Genomic DNA, 27,629 nt, shown 5'->3' with positions numbered 1-27,629 from the left:
GCAGAGAAGGCTTCATTAGTGTTGGTGGGAGCAGGGGATCAATCTGCCCTCGTGGAAGTTAATGAGAGCAGCAGATTCTCATCCTGGCCTGGTCTCGGAGCCCGGGGCTGCAGGCTCGTTGGCATCCCCAAGTGCTCAGCACCAGGCTCAGGCACAGCTCTGCCCAAATTAATTCCACCTGTGTGGCTGTTTAACTGGCTGCCAACCTGCCTGCAGGCCACAGATTCCAGAGATGCTCACCCTCAATATTAATGGAGCTTTTCTGCTGTGAGGGAAGGGAAAGGAAAGCTAAACACAATTATAAGAATAAGCACCGACAGCAGGGAAAGCTGGAAAAATAAAGGGTGTTTCATTCAGACAAATGCTAAACCAACCCACTTCAATCAATCACTGCCTTCCCTCGAGGAGGCAAAAATTGCTTTATTAAATCTTGATCAAGAAAAAAAGGGAAGATCTTCATTTAAGGAAAAAAAGAGGTTTGAACTATGATAAAAACAAAGATGAACATAATCCTTATTTACAACGAATTAAGTTCCTCTTTGCACTGTGGGGTACCTTCCCCAGTGATGGCAGATTGATTTTATTTCCTTCACAAACACATTTGCCTGGCTTGGCTTCCCCGAGAGCCTCCATTCCACTCCAGCTCTGTTCCCACAACATTCCTGCACGTGGAAATCCAGCATTTACCTTTTGCTGTTTTTAACTCAAAGCCCAAGACCATGATTCTGTCCTAGAAGAAAATTAGCTTGTGCTATTTGAGTGACAAAAATAAACAAAACAAAACAAAACAAAAAACCAAAAAAAAAAACCCACCAAAAAACCAAAACCACCCCCAAACCAACAAAAAACCAAATCACTGCACCACAAATTGCATGGGACTTTTTTTTTTATTTTCAATGTTTACAGAGATGGAAATAAATATAGGAAAGAGGAGATTCTTTTAAAAGAAATCAATCAAGTCTTCAAACAGGAAAAATTGTATCCAAGAGTTGTTTCAAACTGGCCACCATTCCAGAGATCAGGAACAGGGTGACAATAATGGGAAAAATTCAAGGTAAGCATTGCCACAAATCGGTGTCGGGAGCCAAAATAACCACGCTACGGCAGATTCTCACATATTTACAACATACCTATCATACAAAATCAGTGGGAGTGTTCAGGGAGTGATTTCTTCTCTGTCCAGTGCATTTAAAGTTACACCAGAGGGTTTGGTGGCTTGGCTCCTCTCCCCAAACATCCACAGGAGCGTTTCTGCTTTTGGCAAAGTTTAAAAAATCCTTTGTATCGCAGGAATTCTTCATCCAACATGGGCTTGTGTGCATTTCCACCCTTGTCTGCTGCTCAGAGGGCAGAGGCAGCCAGGCTGTGCCTGGGCTCCTCTCCTGGGCTGCAGGATGGAAAGGTGTCCGTGGTGCCAGGGAGCTTCAGGGGGCTGGGAGCACCTTGAGAGAGAGCCAGGGAGGGAAAAACAGCCCAGTTAAACACAGCACCCAGGCAGGATTCACACACACAGCAGTTAACTCAGCCTAACCCTGCTTGATCTGCTGCTCCAGCTCAGAAACACCCACGCAGATCGTCTTTACCCCTTCCCTCAGAACAGAAAGTTTAAAAAAAAAAGTTATTAATTTGCTTTTTATAAGTTCTGACTTGCGTTTAAAATGTAAAAATGCTCTTTTAGATCCTTTTTTTTTCCCAGTCTAACAAGCAAGGTATTTTTCTAAATATAAACCCTGCAGTCTGCTTCTCTCGTGCCAGCTCCGTGCTGCATTGCTGATTTAATAAAGGGCTCTGGGGAAGGGCACAGACTGTGCCACCAGCAGCTCCTCCTGCCATGTCCCCATGCATGGACAGCCGCTGCTTCATCCTGCATCCCTGCCCTGCAAGGAGCTTTCCATGGGCTGCCTGCCCCCTCTAGCGTTGGAAAGAAAGAACAGGGAAAAATAGTTCCTTTAAGGCGCTTTTTTGGGGGGTTTAATTCTGAAAACAAACACGACTCCAAGGAGCTGACTTTGGCCCAGCTCCTCTGAGGTCTGAGCATCTCCTTTTATTTCCCCTCATTTCCCTGTTCTGGGGGCGTGGCTGTTTTGGGTGAGTTTTAACAGGCACACAAAGTGAATACTGAAGGTTCTCAGCACAAGGCAGCCATGCAGAGCCAGGTGGTACAAAAGGCACTGAGAGCTCGGGGCAGGTCTGTCCTGAGCCCCCTCTGCTCCAGCACAAACAGCCCCAGCTCCCACAGCATCTGTGCTCCAGACCCTCCCCAGCCGTGGTGCCCTCGCTCCCCCAGCTCAATGTCCTTCCTAAACCGGGGACACGGCACCCAAACTGTCCCTGCTGCTGCTGGCCACAGCATCCCCAGCTGTCCCTCCCAAACAGGACATGTCCTTGTCCCCATGGAGCAGAGCAGTGTTCAGGTGAGTGCCACCCCCACGAGTGCCACCCCCACGAGTGTCACCCCCCCCCATGGGTGTCACCCCCATCAGTGCCACCCCCATGGAGCAGAGCAGCGTTCAGCTTGAGAGTCACCTCCATGAGTGCCACCCCCATAAATGCCACCCCCATGGAGCAGAGCAGCATTCAGGTTCAGTGCCACCCTGGGGGCAGTGTCAGGGGTGGCTCCGTATCAGGTGTGGCTCAGTGCCACCTGGCAGTGTCAGGGCAGTCTCAGTGTCCCCTGGGCAGTGCCAGGGCTGTCTCAGTGCCACCCTGGGGGCAGTGTCAGGGCTCAGTGCCAGGGCTATCTCAGTGCCACCTGGGCAGTGTCTCAGTGTCCCACCAGGGCAGTGTCAGGGCTGTCTCAGTGCCACCCTAGGGGCAGTGTCGGGGCTCAGTGCCAGGGCTGTCTCAGTGCCACCTGGGCAGTGTCAGGGCTCAGTGCCAGGGCTGTCTCAGTGCCACCTGGGCAGTGTCTCAGTGTCCCACTGGGGCAGTGCCAGGGGTGTCTCAGTGCCACCCTGGGGGCAGTGTCGGGGCTCAGTGCCAGGGCTGTCTCAGTGCCACCTGGGCAGTGTCTCAGTGTCCCACCGGGGCAGTGCCAGGGGTGTCTCGGTGCCACCTTGGGGGCAGTATCAGGTATGGCTCAGTGCCACCCTGGGGCAGCGGCTCAGTGTCCCTCCGGGGCAGTGTCAGGGGTGTCTCAGTGTCCCCAGGGCAGTGTCCAGCTGGCACATCCTCACCTGGCAGCCCCAGCAGGCGCCCCGTGCTGTGCTGGCGGGTGATGTGGTGCCAGTAGGCGCTGCGGGGCAGGGGCACCACGGTGCCCAGGGACACGGCCCGCTCGCTCCTCCTCAGCTGCAGCTGCAAGGCACGACAGGGTCAGCCACACCCGCAGCACGCCTGGCTCAGCAACTGCTTCTGACAGGAATGCCAGCTACACACACTGCACTAAATGTTATCATCGAGCAGAATTTAATAATAATAATAATAATAATAATAATAATAATAATAATAATAATAATAATAATAATAATAATAATAATAATAATAATATACTAATATTAATAATATAATAACAATCCTAAGCAGTAATAATAATAATAATAATCCTATATAATATATTGAACAAACTAACTTTGTACCCACAAACATTGAGGAATGTGTGTGTCCTTGTTGTTTCTATCAGCAATTGCTTTTCACGGGAATTCCAGTTATACATATTGCCTTGAATTTTATAATCGAGCAGAATTTAATAATAATAATAATAATAATAATAATAATAATAATAATAATAATAATAATAATAATAATAATAGCTATACAGATTGCCTAAATGTTATAATCAAGCAGAATTTAATGATAACAATAAAAAATTATTATTATTATTATTACTACTACTAAAAATTGAATGAACTAACTTTGCTAACCCACAAACACTGTGGAACGCGCACTTATCCTTGAACAGGAATTCTACTTATACAGATTGCTCTGAATTTTATTATCAAGCACAATATAATAATAATAATAATAATAATAATAATAATAATAATAATAATAATAATAATAATAATAATAATAATAATAATAATAATAAATTATATACAGTATCATTCTTAAATATAATAGCATAATAACTAAAGTATAATAATTACTTCATTATTAATAGTAAGAATATTAATAATAATAAAGTAATTACACTGCTAATGATGATTACGGCAATCCCAATAACACTCCCCCTGAAGAGCCCAGTCTGGGTGGGTGCCCACTGCAGACCCCCCTGCCCGTGCCCTCCCCTGCCCACCCTACCCTGGAGTCCTTGGCGCTCTGCAGCAGCCGCTGGTGCTGCTCGGCGATGGCCAGGGCGGCCGAGTGCACCTTCTGGTAGATGGCCTCGCCGTGCCTGGTCTGGAAGATGAAGAGCCCCTCTCCCGTGTCACACATCCTGCAAGGCACAGCACAGCCAGGGCAGCGCAGGGTCCGGCCCCGAGGGAGCCAGAACCTCCCCGAGCCACCCCAAAACCCCCTCGCACAACCAGGGGGGAACAGGAGGGGACAAAGTCATTGCCACCCTCCGTTCCTGCCTTTTCTCAGCCAGGAAATGGAACAAGTTATTGCCACCCTCTGTTCCTGCCTTTCGTCAACCTGGAAATGGAATAAGTTATTGCCACCTCTGCTCCTGCCTTTTCTCGACATGGAAATGGAACAAAGTTATTGCCACCCTGTGTCCCTGCCTTTTGTCAACCAGGAGGGGACAAAGTCATTGCCACCCTGTGTTCCTGCCTTTCCTCAGCCTGGAAATGGGAAAAAGTTATTGCCACCCTCAGTTCCTGCCTTTCCTCAACCAGAAAACGGAACAAAGTTATTTCCACCTGTTTTTTGCCTTTCCTCAACCAGGAAATGGAACAAAGTTATTTCCACCTCACTGTTTCTGCCTTTTCTCAACCAGAAGGGAACAAAGTTATTGACACCTCTGTTTCTGCCTTTTCTCAACCAGGAAATGGAACAAAGTCATTGCCACCCTCTGTTCCTGCCTTTTCTCGACATGGAAATGGAACAAGTTATTGCCACCCTGTGTCCCTGCCTTTTGTCAACCAGGAGGGGACAAAGTCATTGCCACCCTGTGTTCCTGCCTTTCCTCAGCCTGGAAATGGGAAAAAGTTATTTCCACCTGTTTTTTGCCTTTTCTCAACCAGGAAATGGAACAAAGTTATTGCCACTCTCTGTTTCTGCCTTTTGTCAACCTGGAAATGGAATAAGTTATTTCCACTCTCTGTTCCTGCCTTTTCTCAACCAGAAGGGAACAAAGTTATTGACACCTCTGTTTCTGCCTTTTCTCAACCAGGAAATGGGAAAAAGTTATTTCCACCTGTTTTTTGCCCTTCCTCAATCAGGAAACGGAACAAAGCTATTGCCACTCTCTGTTTCTGCCTTTTCTCAACTTGGAAATGGAACTCGGGATCATTTAGTAAGGAGGTAATATAAGAGTGGATCTTGGGTCCATGAAATATCTCTGAGAGTTGTTCTCAATTTTGGTTCCCAGCAAGAACCAGGAGAGCACTGGGGCTCTGTGCCCTCAGGACTTGGAGCTCTGGAATTTGTTTTGTCTTTCTGCCTAGGGAAAAGCCATGGAAAACCACAGGGACAAGCAGCCACTGATACAACAGCCACAGAGCTACAAATGGATGTGCAGAGAATACAGGGAACATGAAAAAAACCACAAAAACCAAAGGGCATCATTGCTGTCTGTGCTTGTGTGCAGCCCTGGTGCATTCACTGACACCCAGCTGCTCCTTCACCGCTGCAAAGGCTCTGGAGAGCTCCTGCACAAACCCAGATTTTTATATTTAGGCTCTATCTGGAATCTGTGTCAGGCAGGATTAATTTGTCTTTCCCTTTTGGACTTTTAATGAGTGATGCAGACTTTTGTCTTCCTCTTGAAACAACAAATACAAATTTTATGTGGCTTTTTTTAGGGGTGTAGATTTGTTCCAGTATTTTAACAGGTGTTTGTATTTGTTTCACTATTTTAATTGGGTTGTGGGACTTATACTTGTTTCACCATTTTAATTAGGCTTCTGGGGGGGTTACACTTGTTTCAATATTTTAATTTGCTTTGAGGGGGGTTATATTTGTTTCAGTATTTTAATTGGATTTTTAAGGAGGGTTTATACTTGTTTCAGTATTTTAATTGGGCTTTTTGGAAGGGTTTATATTTGTTTCAGTATTTTAAATGGACTTGTTGTGGGGGTTATATTTGTTTCTGTAAATTAACTGATTGGCTTTTTGGGGGGGAGTTTATACTTGTTTCAGTATTTTTATTGGATGATTTTTGGGAAGGGTTATATTTGTTTCAGTCTACTAATTTGGTTTTTTGGGAGGGTTTATACTAGTTTCAGTATTTTAATTGCATTGCTTTGGGAGGAGCTATATTTGTTTCAGTATTTTAATCAGGCTTTTGGGGAATTATATTTGTTTAGCATTTTGATTTGGTTTCTGAGGGGGTTATATTTGTTTCACTATTTCAATTAGTTTTTTAGGGGGGAGGCGTATTTGTTTCAGTGTTTTAATTTGGATTGGGGGAGGGGTTATATTTATTTCAGTATTTTAATTTGCCTTCTGGGGGGTTATATTTGTTTAGCATTTTAATTTGGTTTTTGGGCGGGTTATATTTGTTTCACTGTTTCAATTAGTTGTTTGGGTTTTTTTTGGGTTGGGGGGGGTTATACTTGTTTCACCCCTTTAATTGCAACGGGTCCAGGCTGGCTTCTGGCTGCAGATCAGCTCCCAAACCCTTGGAAACCCTTGGGGAAAGGTGGAGACACCCCTGGGAAGGCAGAGAGGAACCGAGCCCAACCACAGGACCCAAATCCACCTGCAGGAGCCAAATCCACCTGCAGGAGCCGAGCCCACCTACAGCACCCCAGCCCACCCACAGGAGCCCAAACCCACCCACAGGAGCCCAGCCCACCCAGAGCACCCATGCCCACCCAGAGCACCCATGCCCACCTACCTGCCCGCCTCGAAGGTGAACCAGGCTGGGTCGCGCCCGTAGCGCCGCAGGGCACTGAGAGGCCACGAGACCAGTTTGACTCTGGGATTCTGGATGTCCCAAAGACAGATATTCTCAAATGTTATCTGCAAGGTACATTCCCCATGCACATCTAAATTAGGGGATGGCATCAAATACACATTGAATCTCTCTGGGAGAAAAACAAAAGGTTAGTCTAAAATCCCTGCCCAGCACAGGTGCAAGTCATTCAAGGAATTTCCTATTTTCCATCCCTATTGTTTGCACTTAGAGCTAATCATTCCCACACAAAGAATTCCTTCTGTAACTCTGTAAACCCCACGTTTGGGGCAGTCAAATGCTGCACCCAAAGGGCATCAAATATTTGTGTGTGCACTCAGAGCCTGAGGAGAAGTGCACCAGCATAATCCTGGTATTTGCAAACAGCTCATAAAGTTGTGAGCAATTTGTGAATAAATCCAGTGCCTGAGCAGGTAATGAGCTCATTTGCACAGGAAAGTGGAGTAGCCACGGGCTCAGGTTTTGCATGCAATTACTGTTATTTATTATTCTCTTTACAAAGCCTCAGCCACTGACATCACACCAAAAAGACACACAACAAATCGTTCCCATCTCCAAGAGCAGCTAACTGATCTGAGAAAGGGAAGTGCTACTCCAAAATAATTCTAGATAACTTATTTATTATCTCCGGTAGCAAGAGCCAAAAATAAACCCCCAACCAACCAAAACCAACACCCCAAAACAAGCAAGGAGGACTTGGAAAAACAGTTTTGCTCCTTTTAATTTCCAATATCATTATGTACAGTCTAAAAGGCTTGAAAATAATGCAATAAAAAATGGAAAACGTCGATATTTCTGTACCTACCACTCTGCTCCCTCTCTACTCCAGATGCCAACAAGTCAGGCTCTCCAAGGCTAATGTCATTAATTCGTGTTCCCAGGCACTCCATCTGCAGCACCTTGCACCACTCATCTGCCTCAAGCTCTGCACAAATGCCCAGAAAATCTCTGTGTGGGTACATCACGTTTATAATTCCACAGCCAGCGCTCCGAGCGCGCCTGTTTGACCCACCTGAGTCACAAGCGAAGGTTCTGGAGGTGTCATCACTGAAATAAATGCCCACTGCGTGCTTCTTGGTGCCTTTGGGCAGCCTCGAGATGCTCTTCACGTTACTGAGCTCCGTGACCTGGGAAAGCACAATTGGGGATTGGAGTGGGGAGCCTGGAAAGGGATCCGTGCCTCGCTGGGGAGCAGAGGAGGGGAAGGAGAGGGAGAGGAGGGTGGGACAGCACCAGCAGGGCCAGGGTCTCTGGGATGGCTCCTGAGGAGACGCAGCCCTGCAGGAATCACCTCAGCGGGAAATGCCAGGGGAAATTCTGTGGTGGTGCTCACAGGGGTCCCAGGGTGAGGGAAGGGACGAGGATCTGACTCCGTGCTTCAGAAGGCTGATTGATTATCTTATGATATATATTACATTGAAACTATACTAAAAGAATAGAAGAAAAATTTTCATCAGAAGGCTGGCTAAGAATAGAATAGAATAGAATAGAATAGAATAGAATAGAATAGAATAGAATAGAATAGAATAGAATAGAATAGAATAGAATAGAATAGAATAGAATAGAATAGAATAGAATAGAATAGAATGATAACAAAGGTTTGTGGCTCAGACTCTCTGTCCAACCCAGCTGACTGTGATTGGCCATTAATTACAAACAACCACATCAGACCAATCCCAGATGCACCTGTTGCATCCCACAGCAGCAGATAACCATTGTTCACATTTTGTTCCTGAGGCCTCTCAGCTTCTCAGGAGGAAAAAATCATAAGGAAAGGATTTTTCATAAAAGATGTCTGTGACAAAATTCCGTCCTCCCTTGGGAGATGCAGCAGCCACATCCTCCAATGTGGTGGATGTTCAAAGGGTCCCAGGATGAGGAAGAGATGAGGATCTGACTCCATGTTTCAGAAGGCTGGTTTATTATTTTATGATATATATTATATTAAAAGAAAATTATATATTAAAACTATACTAAAAGAATGGAAGAAAGGATTTCATCAGAAGGCTTGAAAGGAATAGAAAGGAATAAATAACAAAAGCTCGTTAAAAGGAATAAATAACAAAGGACTCTCTGAGAGTCCAAGCCAGCTGACTGTGATTGGCCATTAATTAAAAACAACCAGCACTGACCAATCACAGATGCACCTGTTGCATTCCACAGCAGAATATAATTGTTGTTTTTCTTTTCCTCTGAGGGTTCTCAGCTTCTCAGGAGAAAAATCCTGGCAAAGGGATTTTTCATAAAGTATCATGGTGACGCCCCAGCTCTGCAGGACATCAGTGAGGGACATCATCCAGGACACCACCATCCTGAGGGAACTGCAGCCAGGGGAGAGGGGGAACCAGAGCTCCCTCCAGGCTGAGCAATATTCACACGAGGGGCAGGAGAAACACAGCCTGGGGCAGCAGCACCACAGAGGGGCAGGTGGGAACCCAAAGGATTCACCCAGTTTGGAGCTCCAGCACAGTGCAGAAAAGCTGCTCTCTGTATTATTTTTTATTGAGGGAAAGTTGAGGATTTGTTAGACTGCTCCACTTCAAAAAAAAAATAAAAGCAAAAATAAAATCACAGTTTTCATTATCAGAAAGTGTTTTAAAGATTCAGAATCAGATTTCTGTTGTTTGGGTGCCAAACAATGACTGGAAAAAGCTTTTACACCCAAAGCCCTGAGCCTGGTGCCTCACTCCTCACTCCCAGCTAAGTGACAGCAATCACTAAAATAAATGTTCAGCAGCTCCTCCTCCTCAGCAGAGTGGTCAGACTGGAAACATTTCATTTGCCACCGATACAGTTTTGCCTGGAAAACAATTACACGTTCCACAATCCAATTTTCCAAATGGATTATTCCATAAAACAGGCAGAAAAGACTGCTTAAATGACTCCTGCTGTTGCAAGGCAAGATTAATACAATCAGATTAAAACCCAGCCCCTCGAGGGCTCAGTGCATTCCTGTCAGCAGGACACAATTAGCTCAGCTTTTATTGGAATATTGAGGATTCTGGCACATCACTAAGGCAAAAGAAATAAGAATTTCCTCCTTCCTCCAGTATTTTGTTCAAGAATGTGGCAATTTGTGGTTGCTTATTTATTTTTAACAAGTGAAAACCAGACACTCACCTGAAAAGCAACTCGGTCTGCAGATTTTGCAGCCTGAATTCTAATTATTTTCCCTCCCTTGTGGCACCAAAGGAATTATGTGGGCAATTTGCTTTGTGTATGCAAATTCCCAGTTCACTCCATAAACCCCAGCTGAGTGCTCCCACATTACCTCTATTTTAGGGCACTGTGACCTTCCCACTTTTAAAAAATAGAGCAAGATTAGATTAGAAAGGATTTAAAGGTTAATATTACACCAAAAGAATTATTTCTGTTTAACACATTATTTCTGTTTTACACCTCCAGCGGTGAGGATGTCCCCTTTAGGGTTTTATAATGGATAAAACCTCCCCCAGGACTGATGAGGGCTGTTCAAGTTTTGTATTTTTATCAATTATTTTCTCTATAATTCTATGTTATCAATAATTTTTTCTCAATTATTTTCTCAATAATTTTATGTTATTAATTATTGTATTGATAATTTTACGTTATCAGTAATTTCATCAATAATTTTACGTTATTAATAATTTTCCTCAATTAGTTTGAGAGAAGCCTGTTCCTTACCTTGTGGTAGCACCTGAAGTAAGCAGCTCGTTCATCTGAGAACTTCTCCAGCCTCTTGGGCCCTTTGCTCGAGGCCTTTTTGAACACCAACCAGCATCTCTGGTAAATCTGGAGGCACAAGAGGATGAACTTGGCATCTGCTCTGAGCTGAGCACCAGCAGCACCAACAGGGAAGGGAAATCCTCAATCAGCTGTGGAACCCCAGGAGTTCATGGGGAACACAAGCCCAGGCTCTGGGGGAGCTCCATCCTCTTTCTTTGGGCCCAGCCAGAAACCCTCGTGTGCGAGGAGGGTTTTTGTGAATTCCGTGTTTTGTGAATTCCGTACTTTGTGCATTTTGTGAGTAAGGGTGCTCTGTGAACACCAGGAGTAATGGACAATGCAAAAAGCAGATTGTTTAAGGGCAGAACCCAGGACCATCCTGTCACTTTGCTCCCAGGGTCTAAGTGAATTTAAATCCCGGTCATTTGGGGCAGGCTCTGTGCAGGGTGGATTTAAAATCACCTTTTCCATCTCTCCATCTCCTGCCACATTCCCTGCAGCCCTCTCAGCTGAGCTCAGCCTGCCCACAGAGGCAGGAATTGCCAGCCCTGCCAACTGCTCACAGCCCACTCTCCATCATCACACCTGGCAGCTTCGAAATAAACCCAAACTGCCACCAAAAACAGTGGGATTTCGAGAGCATAACAAAAAAATAACCAGACAGGCCCTCAGCAAGTGGCTCACAGCATGAATTCAGTGATCAGTGATGGCATCCCAGCCATCAAACACCATTTATTTTACTTTTTCAAGTCCAAAAAAGCCGTTCTCAACCTATTTAGTCAGTTTGCCAGTAAACAATTAACCAATACCACAAAATATCTCCCCAAATCTCTCACAATTCATTATCAATCCCACTAAAACCCAGAATACCTAAACCAAATTTCTCCCCTGAAACACCCCATGAACCTCAACATTTAGAAATCCCAAATCCTTATATAAATCCTTAATACGGCTGAATAAAGCAGAAAAAACTCCTCTGCTGAAGGCCATCAGGGGAGAGAAGAGCCATTCCAGAAGAAGAGCCAAGAAGCATTTAGAGCAGAAACCCTCCCTTGGCAGGGACAGCTGAAGAAAGGCAGCCAGGCTGGGGCTCAGCATCAGACCTGGCTCCTTGAACATCTGCTGAGCTTTGTGCAAGGGCACGGTTCATGCTGGGCATGGAACTGGAGAGAGCCAGCCTGGGACTGGGACTGGGCAGCAGGAACAGCAAAGGCTTCCCTGGGGCTAAACTGGGCTCTGGGCAGGCAGCGGGTGCTGCCAGCAGCTGGATCTGCAGCTGGGTGTGCAGGATTTGCAGCTGGATGTGCAGAATTTGCAGCTGGATCTGCAGCTGGATGTGCAGAATTTGCAGCTGGATGTGCAGCTGGGTGTGCAGGATTTGCAGCTGGGTGTGCAGGATTTGCAGCTGGATCTGCAGCTGGGTGTGCTGCCCCGTCGTGGCGCAATCCTGGGAGCAGCCCCGTGCGGGATCAGGGAGCTGCAGGGTTTGCAATGATTCCTGTGTGCCAGAGCACCTGGCTCTCCAGCTCCACAGGCCACGGGGCACTGCTGAGCTCATTAACACTCACAGAGCTCGCTAATTAGGGCACGGGATGCTCTGGGTGACGGCCACCCCAGCCACAGCAGGGCAGCAGGCACGGCTGGGAGCTGCCCCACGCCTGGGCTCCCTCACAAACTCAGCTTTTCATCCCTCACGGCACACAAATTTCTCTGCAGGAGCTGCACTTGCTGTATTTCAGAGCTGGACTCGTGATTTTGAGATGACACCTAAGAAAACCCCCAAAAAAAAGGGGCAGAAGTTGCACAGGAACAAACCCTTTGTGCTAATAAAGCAATTTTTCCAGCCCTGAGCTGCCACATCCAAAGCCAGCCAGGGGAGAAGGGCTGCAGCTGCTCCATCCCTGAGCAGCCCAGCTGTGCCTGAAAACAGAATAAAAACCTGCAGGCCTGGGGTGATGATGCTTGTGAGGAGCTGCCTGCAGAGCCCAGGTGACAAACACCCTGCCAGCATCCCTCAGCAGATGGGATAATGGGAATAATGGGAATAATGGGAATAATCTCCCACTCCCGGCCTGCTGGCACCCTCTGGCACCAGCTGTGGGCTGCAGGGAGCACCAGAGGGGTTTCTGTGATCAATTTTTCCAGAGTTTCTGCCATCCCTGCAGACAGCTCCAGGTGTGCAGCGAGCCCTGGCTCAGCACAGGTGAACTCACCCCACTGCTCCCCATTTCCCCAAAGCGCTGCAGGCACAGCTCAGTGCCCGGGGAGCAGCTGTGGAACCCCAGGGATGGGCAGGGAAGGGCAGTGGGAGCTGCCAGGGGGTGCCAGCAGGCTGGGCTGCACCAGGGTGGGCCTTGGCAGGGGAGAGAGGGACCCTGGCACATCTGGAGTGGTCCTGCCCCTCTGCTGGGCACATCTGGAGAGATCCTGACCCTCTGCTGGGCACATCTGGAGTGGTCCTGCCCCTCTGTCCAGCACACCTGGAGTGATCCTATCCCTCTGACCAGCACATCTGGAATGATCCTGTCCCTCTGCCCAGCCCCATGAGGCACATCTGCAGTGCTGTGTCCAACTGTGGGCTTCTCAGAGCTTCTCAGAACACAAAGCTCCTCTTTATTTGTTTTTTTGGGTTTTTTGTTTTTGTTTTTGTTTTTTTTTTGGGGTTTGTTGCTGTTGTGCTTTGGTTTGGTTTTTTGGGTTTTTCTAGGGTTTTTTTTGGGGGGGGGGGTTTGGTTGTTTTTTTTTTTTTTTTCTTTTGATTTAGATGAATGGAGCAATGCCGAGTTAAAGAAGCACTGAATAAAAGGACTGCAGAGCCAGTATTTCCCTGCTAGAATTCCCCCTTCCACCCTCTTCCAGCCCTCCTGCCCTTCTCCAGGTTGCTCCATGCACAAACCCAGCCCGTATGAATTCCTCACGTCTCACCTGGGTAATTAAGGGCTGAGTTCAGGAGTTCATTCACGTTTAGGAAGATCCAAGCCGGAGAAAGCTGCATTAAAAATGTCCATAAAAGCAATGCACTCCTGCATTTACCAGGGAATGGCCACTTGTGTTTCAGCACAAGCACCGTGCCAGGAGCTGCCACTCATTCAGAACAGATCAATGCAGAACAGCAGCAAACATCCCCCCTCACCTTCCTGGACACATCCACAGCAAATTTTCCTTTGCCAGACAGAGAATTCATTGAGAGCTCCCCAGACAAACATTACTTGGCAAGCAAAGGGACAATTTAACCTCTTACACTGGCATCACTGAGGGGAAACACCACTCTGTTTACCCTACTGATCTCCTGAACCGAAACAAGTGACATTATCAGCAAAACAACAACAACAAAAAGCCCAACAATATCCATTCCAGCAGCTTGAACTCTCGCTGGCATTTCTGACAGCACTTGATGAAGCCAGACAAAAAGATAATGGAGCAGTCCATCATCTTCCCCAGCGTTCCTGAAGCTACACAAACACCAAATTAAGATGTCAGGCTCAAATTAAGATGTCACTCTCAGGAGCAGCCCTTGCATCTGTTACTTTCTCTCAAGTGTTTCCACAGGCTCTGCAAAATGTCATTTATCCCTGATCTCACTGCAGGGCAATGCCCTGCACAGCAGAGGGAGAATTTCACACTGGGGAAGGAGCTGCTGATGAAAAGGCCCCAGAAGCACCACAGAGTGAATTTCACCTGTTTATAATCAGGATTCCTTTCTCTTCCACTGCCTGGGCAATCATCCCTGGCACACCGTGCAGGCTGGGGCTGTCACCTGCAGAAATCACACATTTTTCTACCAAAAAAAAAGAGGAAATAAGGAAAAGAGCGCCAGGATCCACAACCAGCAGGCCAGGGAAGCGTTTGGGATAAAGGAAAAGGGTCAGATTTGCTTTAAACTTGTTACAGTGAAATATATATCTTAAACAAGATGGCAATGGGTAAGAGGCACTTGTTTAGGAGTCAATTCAGCCCATGGAAACATTTGGAATTGATTGACTTCACAAAGTAAGCCCAACTTTCAAAGAGCACAGAAGGTGATTTATCTGAAAACAGGATGGAAAGCACAAAAAAACCATTCCTCCTCCAAAGATGTGCCAACATCAAAGCAAGAGTCCCATATTCCAAATAATGATCTGTATAATCTTTTGGGGAAAATCAGGAATAGTTCTGAGGTTTGTCCTTTTCGGCTTTTGGTGGGGTTCTTTGGGAACAAATTAAGACCCTCATCATTCCGTGCTGTTCCCACAGGTCAAACACCAAAAGAAACAAAATGGGATTCCACCAGGGGAGCTGCAAAACTTCCTTGTACCCCCTCCAGAGGCAGGCTGAGCACCTGATCCCCAGCACAGGGGTGACCCCATGAGGACACATGTCACTGTGATATTTCATGAAAAAATCCCTTCTCCAGGATTTCCTCTCCTGGGGAGCTTCAGCTTCTCCATGTTTTGCTGCTTTGGAATGGGACTTGGAGAATTGTTTACCCAGCATGTGAATTGTTTTAATTTAATGGCCAATCCCAGCCAGCTGTGTTGGACTCTCTGAGTCTGTCATGGGTTTTTATGTTCATTCCCTTCCAGCATTCTGATGTATCCTCTCTCTTTAGTATAGTTTTCGAATATAATATACAATATATATTATATACTATATATTATATACTACATATTATATATTATATATTGTATATTGTATATTATATATTATATATTATATATTATATATTATATATTATATATTATATATTATATATTATATATTATATATTATATATTATATATTATATATTATATATTTAATTGTATTATACATTATATTTGTATATAATATACAAATGTATATAATGTATATATATACATTATATATATTTGTATTATACATTATATTTGTAATATAATATATAATATATAATATATAATATATAATATATAAAATATAATATATAAAATATAATATATAATATATAATATATAATATATAATATATAATATATAATATAATGTAATATATAACAAATATAATGTAATATGGTATTATCAATATAATATAATATTATCTAATATATAATACAATATAATAAATGTAATATAGTAAATGTAACGTAATAAATGTAATGTAATAAATGTAATGTGATGTGATTAATATAATATAATATAATATAATATAATATAATATAATATAATATAATATATCAGCCTTCTGAGAACCTGGAGTCAAATTCTCATCTCTCACCTCATCCTGGGCACCCTCCCAACACCCCAACAGACCCAGACCTGGCCTCTGATCCCCCATCTCTGTGCCACACCAAACCCACAGGGTTTTCTGCCCCAGTGCCCAGAGCGGGCTGCTCTGGCCTTCGCTGGGATCCCTCCCCTCATCAGCTGCAGGAAAAGGCTCCAACCTCCCCAGGAATGTTCTGGATGCCATCCCTGCTGCCACTGACAGGCTCCAAGCAATAAGAAATCTCAATATCTGTGAATATATTCTAACACCTTATCTGGCAGCTTGGGAGAACTCTGCATTTCCAGGGAGATTAATATCCTGCAGGTTGCACTTGGTGCCTGAGAAATCTGTTCAGCTTTTCCCTCCCTCCAACTTCCAGACTGAGAGGAGCTGCAGAGGTGAGCAGAGTTTTATTAATAAAGCTGCTTCAAACTGAGACACAGGAACTTTTTCCCTTCCCCCAGCCTTACATCATTCTCCTTTCCAGTTTTCGCAGCCCAGGCTGTGAAATCCTCATGCTGACTCGCTGGCACACGTACCCAGGCGCCCAATCTCCCGCACCATATGGTTCCAGTCCCGCAGATCGTCTCTCCCCCGCTCTGCCTCTCCTCCCGGCGGCGTTCGCAGCCCCAGAGCTGCACAGAGCCCGGCACAGAGCACGGCACAGGGCGTGTGCAGCACCAGGCTGCTCAGTGAGGCTGCCACAGCGCTCACTGCAGCCCAAACCCAAACCCTCCGAGCTCCATCCTTCAACAATCAAACCTTTCTGCTGCCCTTCCACAGTCAAACCTTTCTGCCGGACTGGGCGAGCCCTGAGCTTCGGGCAGGAGCATCACTGTAGGACACGAAAGAACACAAGCTCACATTGCTGCTCTCAAGGTGAAGAAAAGGGAAGTTTATCTTCTGACTCCAACATTTATAGATTTCCAAAAGTGACGGCGGATTGGAGGGTGACAGTGCCACCTCTCCAATGACACTGGACAGACCATCAACTCTCTCTACTTCTATAAAGGAATGCAAAACAACGAGTTATTTACAGAAAGTTCACTACAAGAATGTCAACATCAGAAGGCTGAGAAAAATCTTAAAAAACCAGGGTGACACAGGAGTTTCTCCAAATTTCTAGGCACAGGCAGAAGTTTTCCCATCTGAAATGAGGGTGTGCAGCCAGCACTGGCGCTCAGTGGGAACAGCCCTGGACAGAATTGCAGGGTGTTCCCAGCTCAGCCTTGGCCACTGTGCACAGGGAACTCCTCACCCAGCACTCCAATAAACACAGCAAGGCTCCACACCCTCCCCATTGCAGGTGAAAGTTTAACATTGCCAGGAAACCACTAAGCAGAGCAAAGCAGGCAAGCCAGAAAATGAAGAACTAATTTTTGTGACGGTGTTCACAGGGGTTTTCAGGTGAGGGAAGAGATGAGAATGTTGACTCCATGTTTCAGAAGGCTTGATTTATTATTTTATGATATACATTACATTAAAACTATACTAAAAAGAATAGAAGGAAAAGAATTATAACAAAGGCAGCTGCCTCAGACTCTCTGTCCAAGCCAGCTCACTGTGATTGGCCATTAATTACAAAAAACCACATGAGACCAATCCCAGATGCACCTGTTGCATCCCACAGCAGCAGATAATCAATGTTTACATTTTGTTCCTGAGATCTCTCAGCTCCTCAGGAGGAAAAAATCCCAAGGAAAGGATTTTCACAAAAAGATGTCTGAGACAATTTTTTTTCCGCTGAGTTTTTCAATCAATCCAGCAGCACTCGAGCATTTCCCAGGAGCAAACAGCTGGCTGCAGAGCTGTGGCAGCCCCAGCTCCCTCCTGGCACAGGCCGAGGGCTCAGTTACCACAAACCCTGCAGGCAGGGCTGCCCACGAGTGCCCCAAGGGCAGAGGACACCCCTGACTCCACATTCCTTCCCCCTGATGTGATGGAGATGCTTTGGGCCAGGCAGGCTCCTCAGGCACAGAAACCTGAGCCCCACAGATCCCATTTCTGTCCTCAAGGAGGGTCACACTAAAGAGGGAACAGCTCCAGCAGTCACATCTCCCACCAGGGCTCAGGATACTGAGGGGGAAGCTCGGCCTGGACAGGGAGTGCAAACCCAAAAAGCGAGCCTGGAACCAGCACACTTTTCCCTAGTACAGCTCCTCATGCTCAGCAGTGCTGCAAACCCCTCCACTTCAAAGATCTGCTCCTGTTCTGATTTTAATTGGCATTTTTAATTGAGCCAGCCCAAGCTGAAGAGAAAGCTCAGGTGTGTTCACATCCCAAAAATGGAAAGCCAAGAACAGGTTTTCCACCAGGGAAACATCTCCACAATGCACTCCCCCCTCAGAAAGGTCACACCTGTACCCACAGAATAAGGCACGATCTGAAAATCATGAGCACAAAAATGACTTTTCAGACAGAGAGAAGCCATAAAGCAGCAGCAGCCCTGCCTCATGCTCAGATATAAATCCCTTTATCAGCTGCCAAAGCGCTGAGTGTCCCTCCCCAGACACAGACACTGGTGGTCCCTGGCAGAACCCCTGCTCCCACAGCAAATCTGATTTTCCCCTGCTTTGGAGCTCTCTGGAGGTGCTGCCTCTGCCCTGTCAGCATTTCCCAGCTCACAGCCTCCCGTGTGTCACTGCTAATAATGACACACCAGCCCAGGCAATGATCCTCCTCCCCACAAGGGTGGAAAGAGCCAGGAGAAAGCTCACTCTTCCTGAATAAATCTGGCTCTGCAGAAGACACATGTGGCACAAATGTTGCTATGGAAACCATCCTATTAAATAATATTCAATTAAACTCACACGTTCGAGGCACGCAGGAAGGGTTCAGGTGCAGAGCTAATTAGCCTAAATTCAATTTCGGAATTACAAAGCAGGGCCTGGCAGAGCTGTCACGTTCCTTTCAGAGGGGGCTGGGGTTTGAGCAAGCTGCTTCTCTGCCCCCCTTTCATTCCAAAGGTGGCACCTGCACCCCAGGCCCTCAGGAAAGCCATTTCTGAGGCAATCTGAGCCGTTTCTGAGGCGATCTGAGCCATTTCTGAGGCGATCTGAGCCGTTTCTGAGGCGATCTGAGCCATTTCTGAGGCGATCTGTGGCTGCCGGTTCCCTTGGAGATGGAGCTGCCACAGGGGCACAGGCAGGGGCTGCATCCAGCCCAGAGAGCAGTGCTGGGACTGCAGCGGTGCCCGCAGCACAGGACAGCGCCTGCAGCGACTCCCACTCGCATCCTGCCACACAGAGGGAGCTGAGATCCCTCAGCCACCAGAGCCCGGCAGGGTTTTCCTTCCTGATGGTTCCACGGCCTGGGGGACCTGTCTGAAAGTTATTCTTCCATACTTTGAAGTATTTTCTTCCCTTTCTCCCTTCCTTTTCTTCCCTTTCCAGCCCTCCCCAGCTGTGGGAAACAACCTGTTGGCTGTTTAAACAAAAACAAAACAACAAAATAATTGGTTTTTAAAAAAACCCCAATTAACAAAAAAACAAAAGCAACCTGTTGAAATCCATTGCTCACCCTGTGAAGGAGCCAAGCCAACAGCAGCCACTGAGTGAGACTGAATTCAGGCTCGGCCGGCCCCAGGTGTCCCATCACACCTGCAGCAGGAGGAAGGGGCACCAAGGAGCAGGGACAGGCTCCAGCCCTGCCTCCAGAGACCCCAGACTGGTGATAATTCCCCACTGCTGCACATCAGGGCACTGGGCTGGGAGCAGCTCACAGAAAATGCCACAGGGAGAATCTGCAGCCACATCTGCTCTCGAGTCATGGGCCAGCCCTTCCCAAGCTGGAAACTAAGCAGCCCTGAATCATAACCTGTGTATGGTCCATAAAAAAACCCCAACAAGCCAGCATACCTACACTTTGTAGGCTGTAGGTCCATAAAAAAAGAGGAAGAATATTTCAGATAATGCTCTTTTTAATGATACCACATCCAACTCATCAGCTTTGCAGGGAGAGCAGGCTGGAGACCCAAGTCTTGCTTTTAATGCCTTTTAAAAAGGTTGATTTAAGAAGCACCTCCCAGTGTACTCTGAGTAGAGGGGGCAGAGAAATGACATTTTTACAGCTGTCACATCTCCTAAGAGGGCATCCGGCCCTTCCTCAGCAGCAGCACCCTCAGAGTGGTCTGGAAATAAAGGAAAGGCACCAGCACTGACAGCATTCACGACTATTGTGTGGTTGGACAAAACCTTACTCACACCTTCATTGAGCTTTGCTGTTACAGCATGGGAAAACGCATCACAGTTTAATCTTACTCATCCTTTACACCAGAGCAAACTGAACACTGTAATGAGGCTCAATCAGGACACAATTGTGCCCAATTTACTACAATGGCATTCCCTCAAAATGTCACAGAATCTCGTGGTTTTACAGCATGAGCTGTGCCTGCCAGTGCAGGGCTGAGAAATGCAGCCTGATGGAAGAGTTCTCAATGTTTTCTGTTTCCAAAGCAGCCAGGGAGATGCAAGTTCCCAAAACTGTGGAGAAGTCACTGCCCACAATGGGCACGGCAAGAGAAGGGAACTGTAACTGCAGTGGCTTTCAGAGGACCACAGACACTCCCCCGAAATGAACAAATTCTGGAGTGTTTAACACAATAAATCTGTTTCTTTCCGGTCCTGCGAGGCAGATACACCAATTGAAATGTTCAATACACACACACAGCCTTCTTCCAGGTGCATCCCCTGGGCCAGGCTCCCTCAGGGACACGGAGCTCTCCAGTCCCTCCCCTGCCGGGGTATGGGGTATGGGCTGGAGGAGCATCCCTGGAACTCCAGAGCTCACCCCAGAACCGGGATCACGGCCCCAGAACAGCCTGGAAACAACCCCAATATTACACCAGCACCTCAGGGGGGCTGCGAGAATTTTCATTTGGTGCAACTCAAGCGACTCTAAAAGCCCCGAAAACACCGCAAAGCTTCACCTGCCCCACGCAGGGGCCCAAACCCGGAGCGGCAGCAGAACAGGAGCACCCGAGCGCTGCAGGGTCCGGGCAGTTATTAGGGCAGATAGTTCCTTCATGCAGTTACTAGGGCAGATAGCTTTAGGACTTTGATTGTATTTAGGATGAGGAAAACGGTTGCGTATAGGTAGAAGTTGAGGGGGGTGAGTTTAGGGCTGTAGATAATAATGATTGCTATTCAAGCCTAGGTGGGAGATGGAAGAAAAACCTAGGATTTTTCGAATTTGTGTTTGGTTGAGTCCTATTCATCTTCCTAGGGCCTGCCGGAGCTCCCGCACCCCCAGCCCTGCCCGGAGCTCCCGCACCCCCGCCCCGGGCACGGCCCCAGCCCCGGATCCCTCCCGGAGCCAAGGGCTGGGACGGCGGCGGAGGCAGCGCAGCATCCCCGGCCGCCGACGGGAGAGATCGAGAAAATAAATATATCCATCCACACCTATATACAATGCACATTCAGGTGCCTTCATTGTTCTCTCCTCACCTTTTTGTTTCCTGCGGAAAAACCCACCCAGCTCAGTTTGCATAAAGAGGACAAAGGAGCGGCAGGGGAAAAGAAATAAATAGCAAAATGCCCAGCCCTGGGCAGGTTCCCCCGGGCACTCACCCCCAGCCGGCGGCTCCGGATGCGCACGTAGCCCTGCTTGACGATGTCGTTGAAATTGGAGGCCATCCTCGCCCGGGACAGGCGGCGGCGGCGCCGCTCAGCCCGCCCGCATGGCCGGGCAGCGCCGGCCGCACCCGGGAGAGCAGAGCGGAACAGAACAGAACAGAACGGCACCGCCCCGAGACAACAGAACAGCACCGCCCCGGCTGGGACAGCACCGCCCCGAGAGAGCAGCACCGCCCCGAGAGAGCAGCACCGCCCCCGGAGCGCCGCCCGGAGCGATCCGCACCGCCCCCGAGTATCCCGCATCTCTCCGCCCCGCTCCACGCCGCCCTCTGAGCGATCCGCCCCGCACCGCCCTGAGGAGCGACCCGCAGCACTCCTGGAGCGATCCGCACCGCCCCTGAGTTTCCCGCATATCTCCGCACGACCCCTGAGTGACCCGCATCTCCCTGCACCGCCCCTCTGAACATCCCGCATCGCCTCCGGAGCGATCCGCACCGCATCCGAGTATCCCGCACCGCCCCGCCCCGCACCGCCCTCTGAACGATCCGCGCCACTCCCGGAGCGAGCCCGCAGCGCTCTGCAAAGCCCCGCACCGCGCCCGGAGCGCTCCGCTCCATCCCGCCCTTCCCCGCATTTCCCGCAGCGCTCCGCTCCGTCCCGCTCCTCCCCGCATCTCCCGGAGCGCTCCGCTCCGTCCCGCTCCTCCTCGCATCTCCCGGAGCGCTCCGCTCCGTCCCGCACCTCCCCGCATCTCCCGGAGCGCTCCGCTCCGTCCCGCCCTTCCCCGCATTTCCCGGAGCGCTCCGCTCCGTCCCGCCCTTCCCCGCATTTCCCGGAGCGCTCCGCTCCGTCCCGCCCTTCCCCGCATTTCCCGGAGCGCTCCGCTCCGTCCCGCCCCTCCCCGCATTTCCCGCGGCGCTCCGCTCCGTCCCGCTCCTCCCCGCATTTCCCGGAGCGCTCCGCTCCGTCCCGCCCCTCCCCGCATCTTCCGCAGCGCTCCGCAGCGCTCCGCTCCGTCCCGCTCCTCCCCGCATTTCCCGGAGCGCTCCGCTCCGTCCCGCTCCTCCCCGCATCTCCCGGAGCGCTCCGCTCCGTCCCGCCCTTCCCCGCACCGCCCCTGGCCGGGGACAGAGCTGTCCCAGCTCCATCCCGCTCTCCCCGTGCGACCCCCGCTGCCCCGTGCCCGCACCCCCAGCCCAGCCCGCAGCGCCCCGCAGCCGCGGCTGGCCCAGCCGAGCCGAGTGCCTGTCCCTGAAAGTCTTTCGGGTGCCTGGAATTCAGGCGGGATTCTCCGGAATCCCCTCGCAAGGACGAGGGACGGTAACCCGAGCTGCTGCCCCGCGTCCCCGCAGCCTGAGCTGGGTTTTTACGGGCGCTGTGTGGCTGCAGTGAGGACAGAGCTTGCGTGGGATTGCCCTCTGCGCCTCCAAGTTCTGCTTTTCCAAGAACGTGCAAGCAGTGCCAAGCACTCCGGAGATGCAGAGGAGAGGGGCTCTGGTGGCTCCACACGGGTTACCTGGCTATAAATACCGTGGCCTGGAAAAGGGACTGCTCAGCCCTGCATAACTGCTTTTAATAGAGCCACAAATACGGCCCAAGGAGGTCAGCCAGACTCCAGGCTTTACTTTGGGAATTGTCCTGAGGTGGAAATCACAAATAGGACAGCAGAGGTGGCAGAGCAGGGACACAGCACAGAGCACCCCAGGGAGAGCAGCCCAGCTGGGCTGAGCTCAGGGCTGTGGGGAAGAGCTGCCCATATTTATTCGGGTCACAGAATCAAAGAATGATTTAGGTTGGGAAAGGTTATCGAGGGTAAATCACCTCTGATGGAAGTGGTCCTGTCTGGTTTGGATGTGGGGCTCCTTCATTTTGGGCAGCCAGGAGTGATGTGGGGGCAGCGTGGTGCTCACAGCCCTTGCTTTAAGAGGTGATTGTGCTTTGTGAAATATTCATTGATGGAGTGGATTTCAGAGGGCTCTCCAGCTGGAGGACTGATTCACTGGGGATACAGGAGGCAAGTCTGCACTCCTCACTTCGGGATTTTACCCTTCCCGCTCCTTTTCACTGAGCTTTTCTTACAGAATACATAAAATCAAACAGCTCCAGCCAGAAACAGCAGGACCTTCCACCCCCATGCACCAAAACACACCAGAAATTAGGGGAATATTCTGAGATGAGTCTGGAACACAACCTTGAGGCCACCAGGTTGATCAGAGGGATGGAGCATCCCTCCTATAAGGAAAGGCTGGGAAAGCTGGCATGGGCACAAGATTTGGGGTGAGCTCAGTGTGGCCTCACAGGGTCTGGAGGAGCTGCAGGAGAGGTGGGGAGAGAGTTTGGACAAGGGATAGAGGGACATCACACAGGGAATGGCTTCAAACTGCCAGAGAGGAGGTTTAGGTGGGACACTGGGGAGGAATTCCAGCTGTGGCTGCCCCTGGATCCCTGGCAGTGCCCAAGGCCAGGCTGGAGCACCCTGGCACAGTGGCAGGGATGGAACAGGATGAGCTTTAGGATCCCTCCATCCCAAACCATCCCATGAAATGCCCACGCAGCAGCTGCACAAGGCAAAGCCCAGGCTGCAGAACCACCCCGAAATGCACTTTTGCACAGTACCAATGCTGGAAGCATCAAGTGACTTCTAAACCAGGATTAAAAAATTACAATAATAAACAAGCCCAGAGAGGCTTGGCTGGGTTTCAAAGGCATTTGGAGCAGGGAAGAAATGACAGAGCCACTTTAGATGGTTTTTCAACAAGTTTAGACGTTCCTTTAATCCCTGGCAGGACCTGTAAACACTCTCTGCTGGTTTCATCAGTCACTGGCAAATTCCTGCAGGTAAACACATTCCTGAGAGCTCGGCTAAGTCAAGGTGGATTTAAGCCTGTGCTTATTCTTTGATGAATGAGGATATTAGAGGCCACTTACATCTTCCCTTTGAACAGCATAAATCCCTCACACACGCCACGGTTCAAAGAGAAAATGCACTTTAATTCCCATGTGGGCAATGCATTCCAAGAATGTGCCAGAAAATCTCATTGTTCAGGTTTTCCACTCGGTGCTATCTCCAGAAAAAAAAAAAAAAAAAAAAAAAAACCCAAAAAAAAACCACAAAAAAAACCAAACTTGTTTCCCACTTTTTAAAATGTAAGTGTCGTTTGACAGGAATCCTTTCCTTTGCCTGGGCTCTGCTGACCATTAGCCCTCACCACAAGGAAATTCAGCACTAAATTCATCTTCATCCACATTCCAAACTGTCAGAAACCTCTTTAATAAGCTGTCACTGAAACTCTTTTCCTTTTAATGCCAATATTTTTGCTATTATTTCTGGGGAAGATAAGAGCCAAGGGTCACTTTGAAGCACCAGCCTGTTGTTGATAATTTAAGTGGATTATTGTTATATTTTAATCTCATCAAAACTCTCATTGTGCTGCCCTACAATGAGCTTGTTGCTTTCAGCCCCCTACAAACACAGATCACAAATTTTAAGTCAGTTTTCCTCAAAATGCCATCCTGACATTTGAAAAGGAAGTTACATTTATCTCATTTATCTGCAGCACGAGACCCTTGGCTCTTCCTAAGAAATAACAGCAATAATATTGGCAATAGAAGGAAAATAATTTCAGGATATTATTTCATTACAGCTGAAGTCTGCCAAACATCTGTGGGACTGTACAAATTAAAGGATAAAAAACCACTTAATTTCAGGAAGCAATATTTACCATGAAGTTATTTCCTAGCACTAGCCAAGCATCTCCTGATTAAAAAAATTAAAAAGAAAAAAAGAAAATTTCTCATTTGATCACCCTGAAATGATTTTCTGCAAATCTATAACACACGTCAATATTTTCTTTATGAAATGCTCCCCTGCCATTTTGCCTCCATAAGGTGAAGATTCCAACATTTTTCTGCTTTTGTTTTGATTTTCCAGAGCAGTTTGGAGATGCTCACATCACAGTGAGGTGTGCTGCCTTTCCCCAGTGCTCAGAGGTTACTGGAATGCAATATTTCAGCCACAGCATGGCCATGAAAAGCTTTTGGGCATTCCAGTGTCTCATTTTGTTGTGGTGTGAGGAACATTTTTGACATTTCCTCCTGATTTCTGCAGTGGGAATTGTGAATTTGGATGAGTTCTAGCCGTGAGGAAATACAACAGGTAATGAGTGAAATAAGAAACTCTAATTCTTTATAAAATGGATGGGTTCTCTCATGTTACTGCAGGCTTAGAAATCCCTTATTCTCCTTCTGCAAACTGCTGCCTTCAATCACTTAGTTCTGGAGAAAGACATAAAAGAGGAGTTCATCCCAAATTTATTTCTTTCAGAACGCAGAGATTTGATTAATTTTGCCTCATGGCTGTGGCTTGTTCTCCTCTGGTGCAAACTCTGGATCCTCAGCATGAAACTGCTCAGAAATTCCTTCCCCACTTACGTGTCATGGTGCTAATTAATTTTGAGTGAATGAATTCTGCTGCAATGAAGATTTCTCAGGTACTTTTCCCTGCTGTTCCATCTTCTCCTCCTGTACATTTTTCTCTGTGCATCATCCACAATCTGTTTCTGAGTGTTCTGTTTCAATGTCCAGCTCTGTCACGCTGAGGAGCTGTGCTGGGTCGCAGAATTTAGGAAATTTCCATAAAACTGGGCATAAATTTGAGCATTCCCCAGTGGAGTGAGGGCAGGACCTTGGTTAAAACATCTTTATTCACGCTGGGGATTTTTAAATACACCAGGTAGAAATCTGCATTAGTGCAATGCACCCAGAATTACTATGCAGATATCAGTCAGTGCCAAAACATGAAAATTCATGAGGCTGAACATTTAACTGATAAAAAATCCCATCCTAGCAGCAGCAAGGCACAGAGCTCGTTGTGCAGCAGGAACCACTGATAATCAATATTTAATGGCAATAAATAATCAATTAACAGGGCTGCCGTGTCACTGTGCACAGAGCAGGATTCATCCCAAGAATTCTGCAAGGCAAATCCTTTATTTATTTATTTATTTATTGCTACAGGAAATTTGCACTCATAATTTTGGGTTTTTTTGATCTTTTTATCGCTGTTAAGCGAGTTTTGAAAAAGGAGATGTTCTAACTATAGTCCTTGCAGATGGCACTTGGAAAAGGCACCCAACAGTGCCAGTTTACCAGGCAGTTTGTTATCTTGTGCTGCCTTAGGAGCAGGAGATTTGGGGGCTGCATTTTGCCATTCCCTTGGGGCAGGGTTAAATTTGCACGAGCATTTGGGCTAAATAAAATAAATCAATCAAAGGGATGAATTGGAAGAGAGAGAGAGCATTCCCCAGGACTGCAGGGAGGAAAAGCCAAAGATGTCCCAACCCCTGGGGCTGGGGAAGGTGGGAAGGGTGGAATTTGTGTTCCTCCCTTTGCAGGAAACACAATTTTGCCAGGGTGGGTTTCAATCCTGCGCCAAAAGCACAAAAGCAATGCACAAAAGGGGGATCAGGGGTTCTCCATCCCTTGGAAATCCTCTCTTTGCATCTTTCCTGCAGCTCCTTCAGGCCCTGCAAGGCCACTCTGAGCCCAGCCCTGGTCTCCTGTGCAGGTGAGCAATGCCAGCTCTGCTCCATCCCTCTGCCCACCCTGGGGCTCCTCTGGGCCCTCCCCAGCAGCTCCAGGGCTGGGTGCAGGATTCCAGCTGGGCTCTCACCACGCGAATTCTCCTCCACACTCGGTCTTCCCCTGCAGGAATTCACTCACACAGGATGGAAAACGTCCCTGCCAAAGGTGGGGACACCAATAATGACACCCAGGCTGTCAGGGCCACCAGCAGGACTCCTGGATCTGGAGAGATGTCACCCTCTAATCACTGTTCTGGCAGCTTGCTCCCCCTTTTCTGGACGTGCTGGATGGAGCAGCACACGAGCCAGCAGCGCGGTGACCCCTGGATGAAAACGGGGTGGGTGACAGTCTTATATGTTTGGGGGACACTCTGAGTCCCCATGGCACTGCCAGGCTGCCGTGAGGGGATCAAACAGCTCCTGGGCTAATTGGGATGGTTAATGAATTGGGAGGGTTAATTGGGAGGGTCAATCTCACCCCAATGGATGCTCCCAGCCGTGGCTCAGCTCAGGGATGCTCGGATGGAGCCATGGCCATCAGTC

General features: G+C 48.0%; 1 protein-coding gene and 1 long non-coding RNA gene across 4 annotated transcripts; both read right to left on the bottom strand.

Annotated features, from left to right (window-relative positions):
* Positions 1-844: 844 nt before the first annotated feature.
* On the bottom strand, positions 845-21,698 carry DOK5 (docking protein 5). Its single transcript, XM_058036301.1, has 8 exons — positions 21,499-21,698; positions 10,688-10,795; positions 8,037-8,151; positions 7,830-7,949; positions 6,947-7,136; positions 4,243-4,378; positions 3,177-3,297; positions 845-1,442 (listed from the first exon to the last, which is right to left on the bottom strand). Exons 1-8 carry the CDS (start codon positions 21,562-21,564, stop codon positions 1,342-1,344), a joined length of 957 nt encoding a protein of 318 aa, XP_057892284.1. The 5' UTR covers positions 21,565-21,698; the 3' UTR covers positions 845-1,341.
* LOC131090739 (uncharacterized) lies at positions 4,385-6,782 on the bottom strand. 3 transcript variants are annotated; one of them, XR_009115337.1, is made up of 3 exons: positions 4,955-6,782; positions 4,655-4,854; positions 4,385-4,604 (listed from the first exon to the last, which is right to left on the bottom strand). It is a non-coding gene; the product is annotated as an uncharacterized LOC131090739 (long non-coding RNA). The 3 variants fall into 3 exon arrangements; XR_009115335.1 differs by having other exon boundaries at positions 4,655-5,154; positions 5,204-6,782; XR_009115336.1 differs by having other exon boundaries at positions 4,655-5,204; positions 5,253-6,782.
* Positions 21,699-27,629: the final 5,931 nt, after the last annotated feature.

This window comes from Melospiza georgiana, chromosome 17 (assembly GCF_028018845.1).
Source record: "Melospiza georgiana isolate bMelGeo1 chromosome 17, bMelGeo1.pri, whole genome shotgun sequence".
In the NCBI taxonomy this organism is placed as follows: domain Eukaryota; kingdom Metazoa; phylum Chordata; class Aves; order Passeriformes; family Passerellidae; genus Melospiza; species Melospiza georgiana.
Note: the sequence above shows the minus strand (reverse complement) of the source record. Positions and strands in the feature narration are given on the sequence as shown.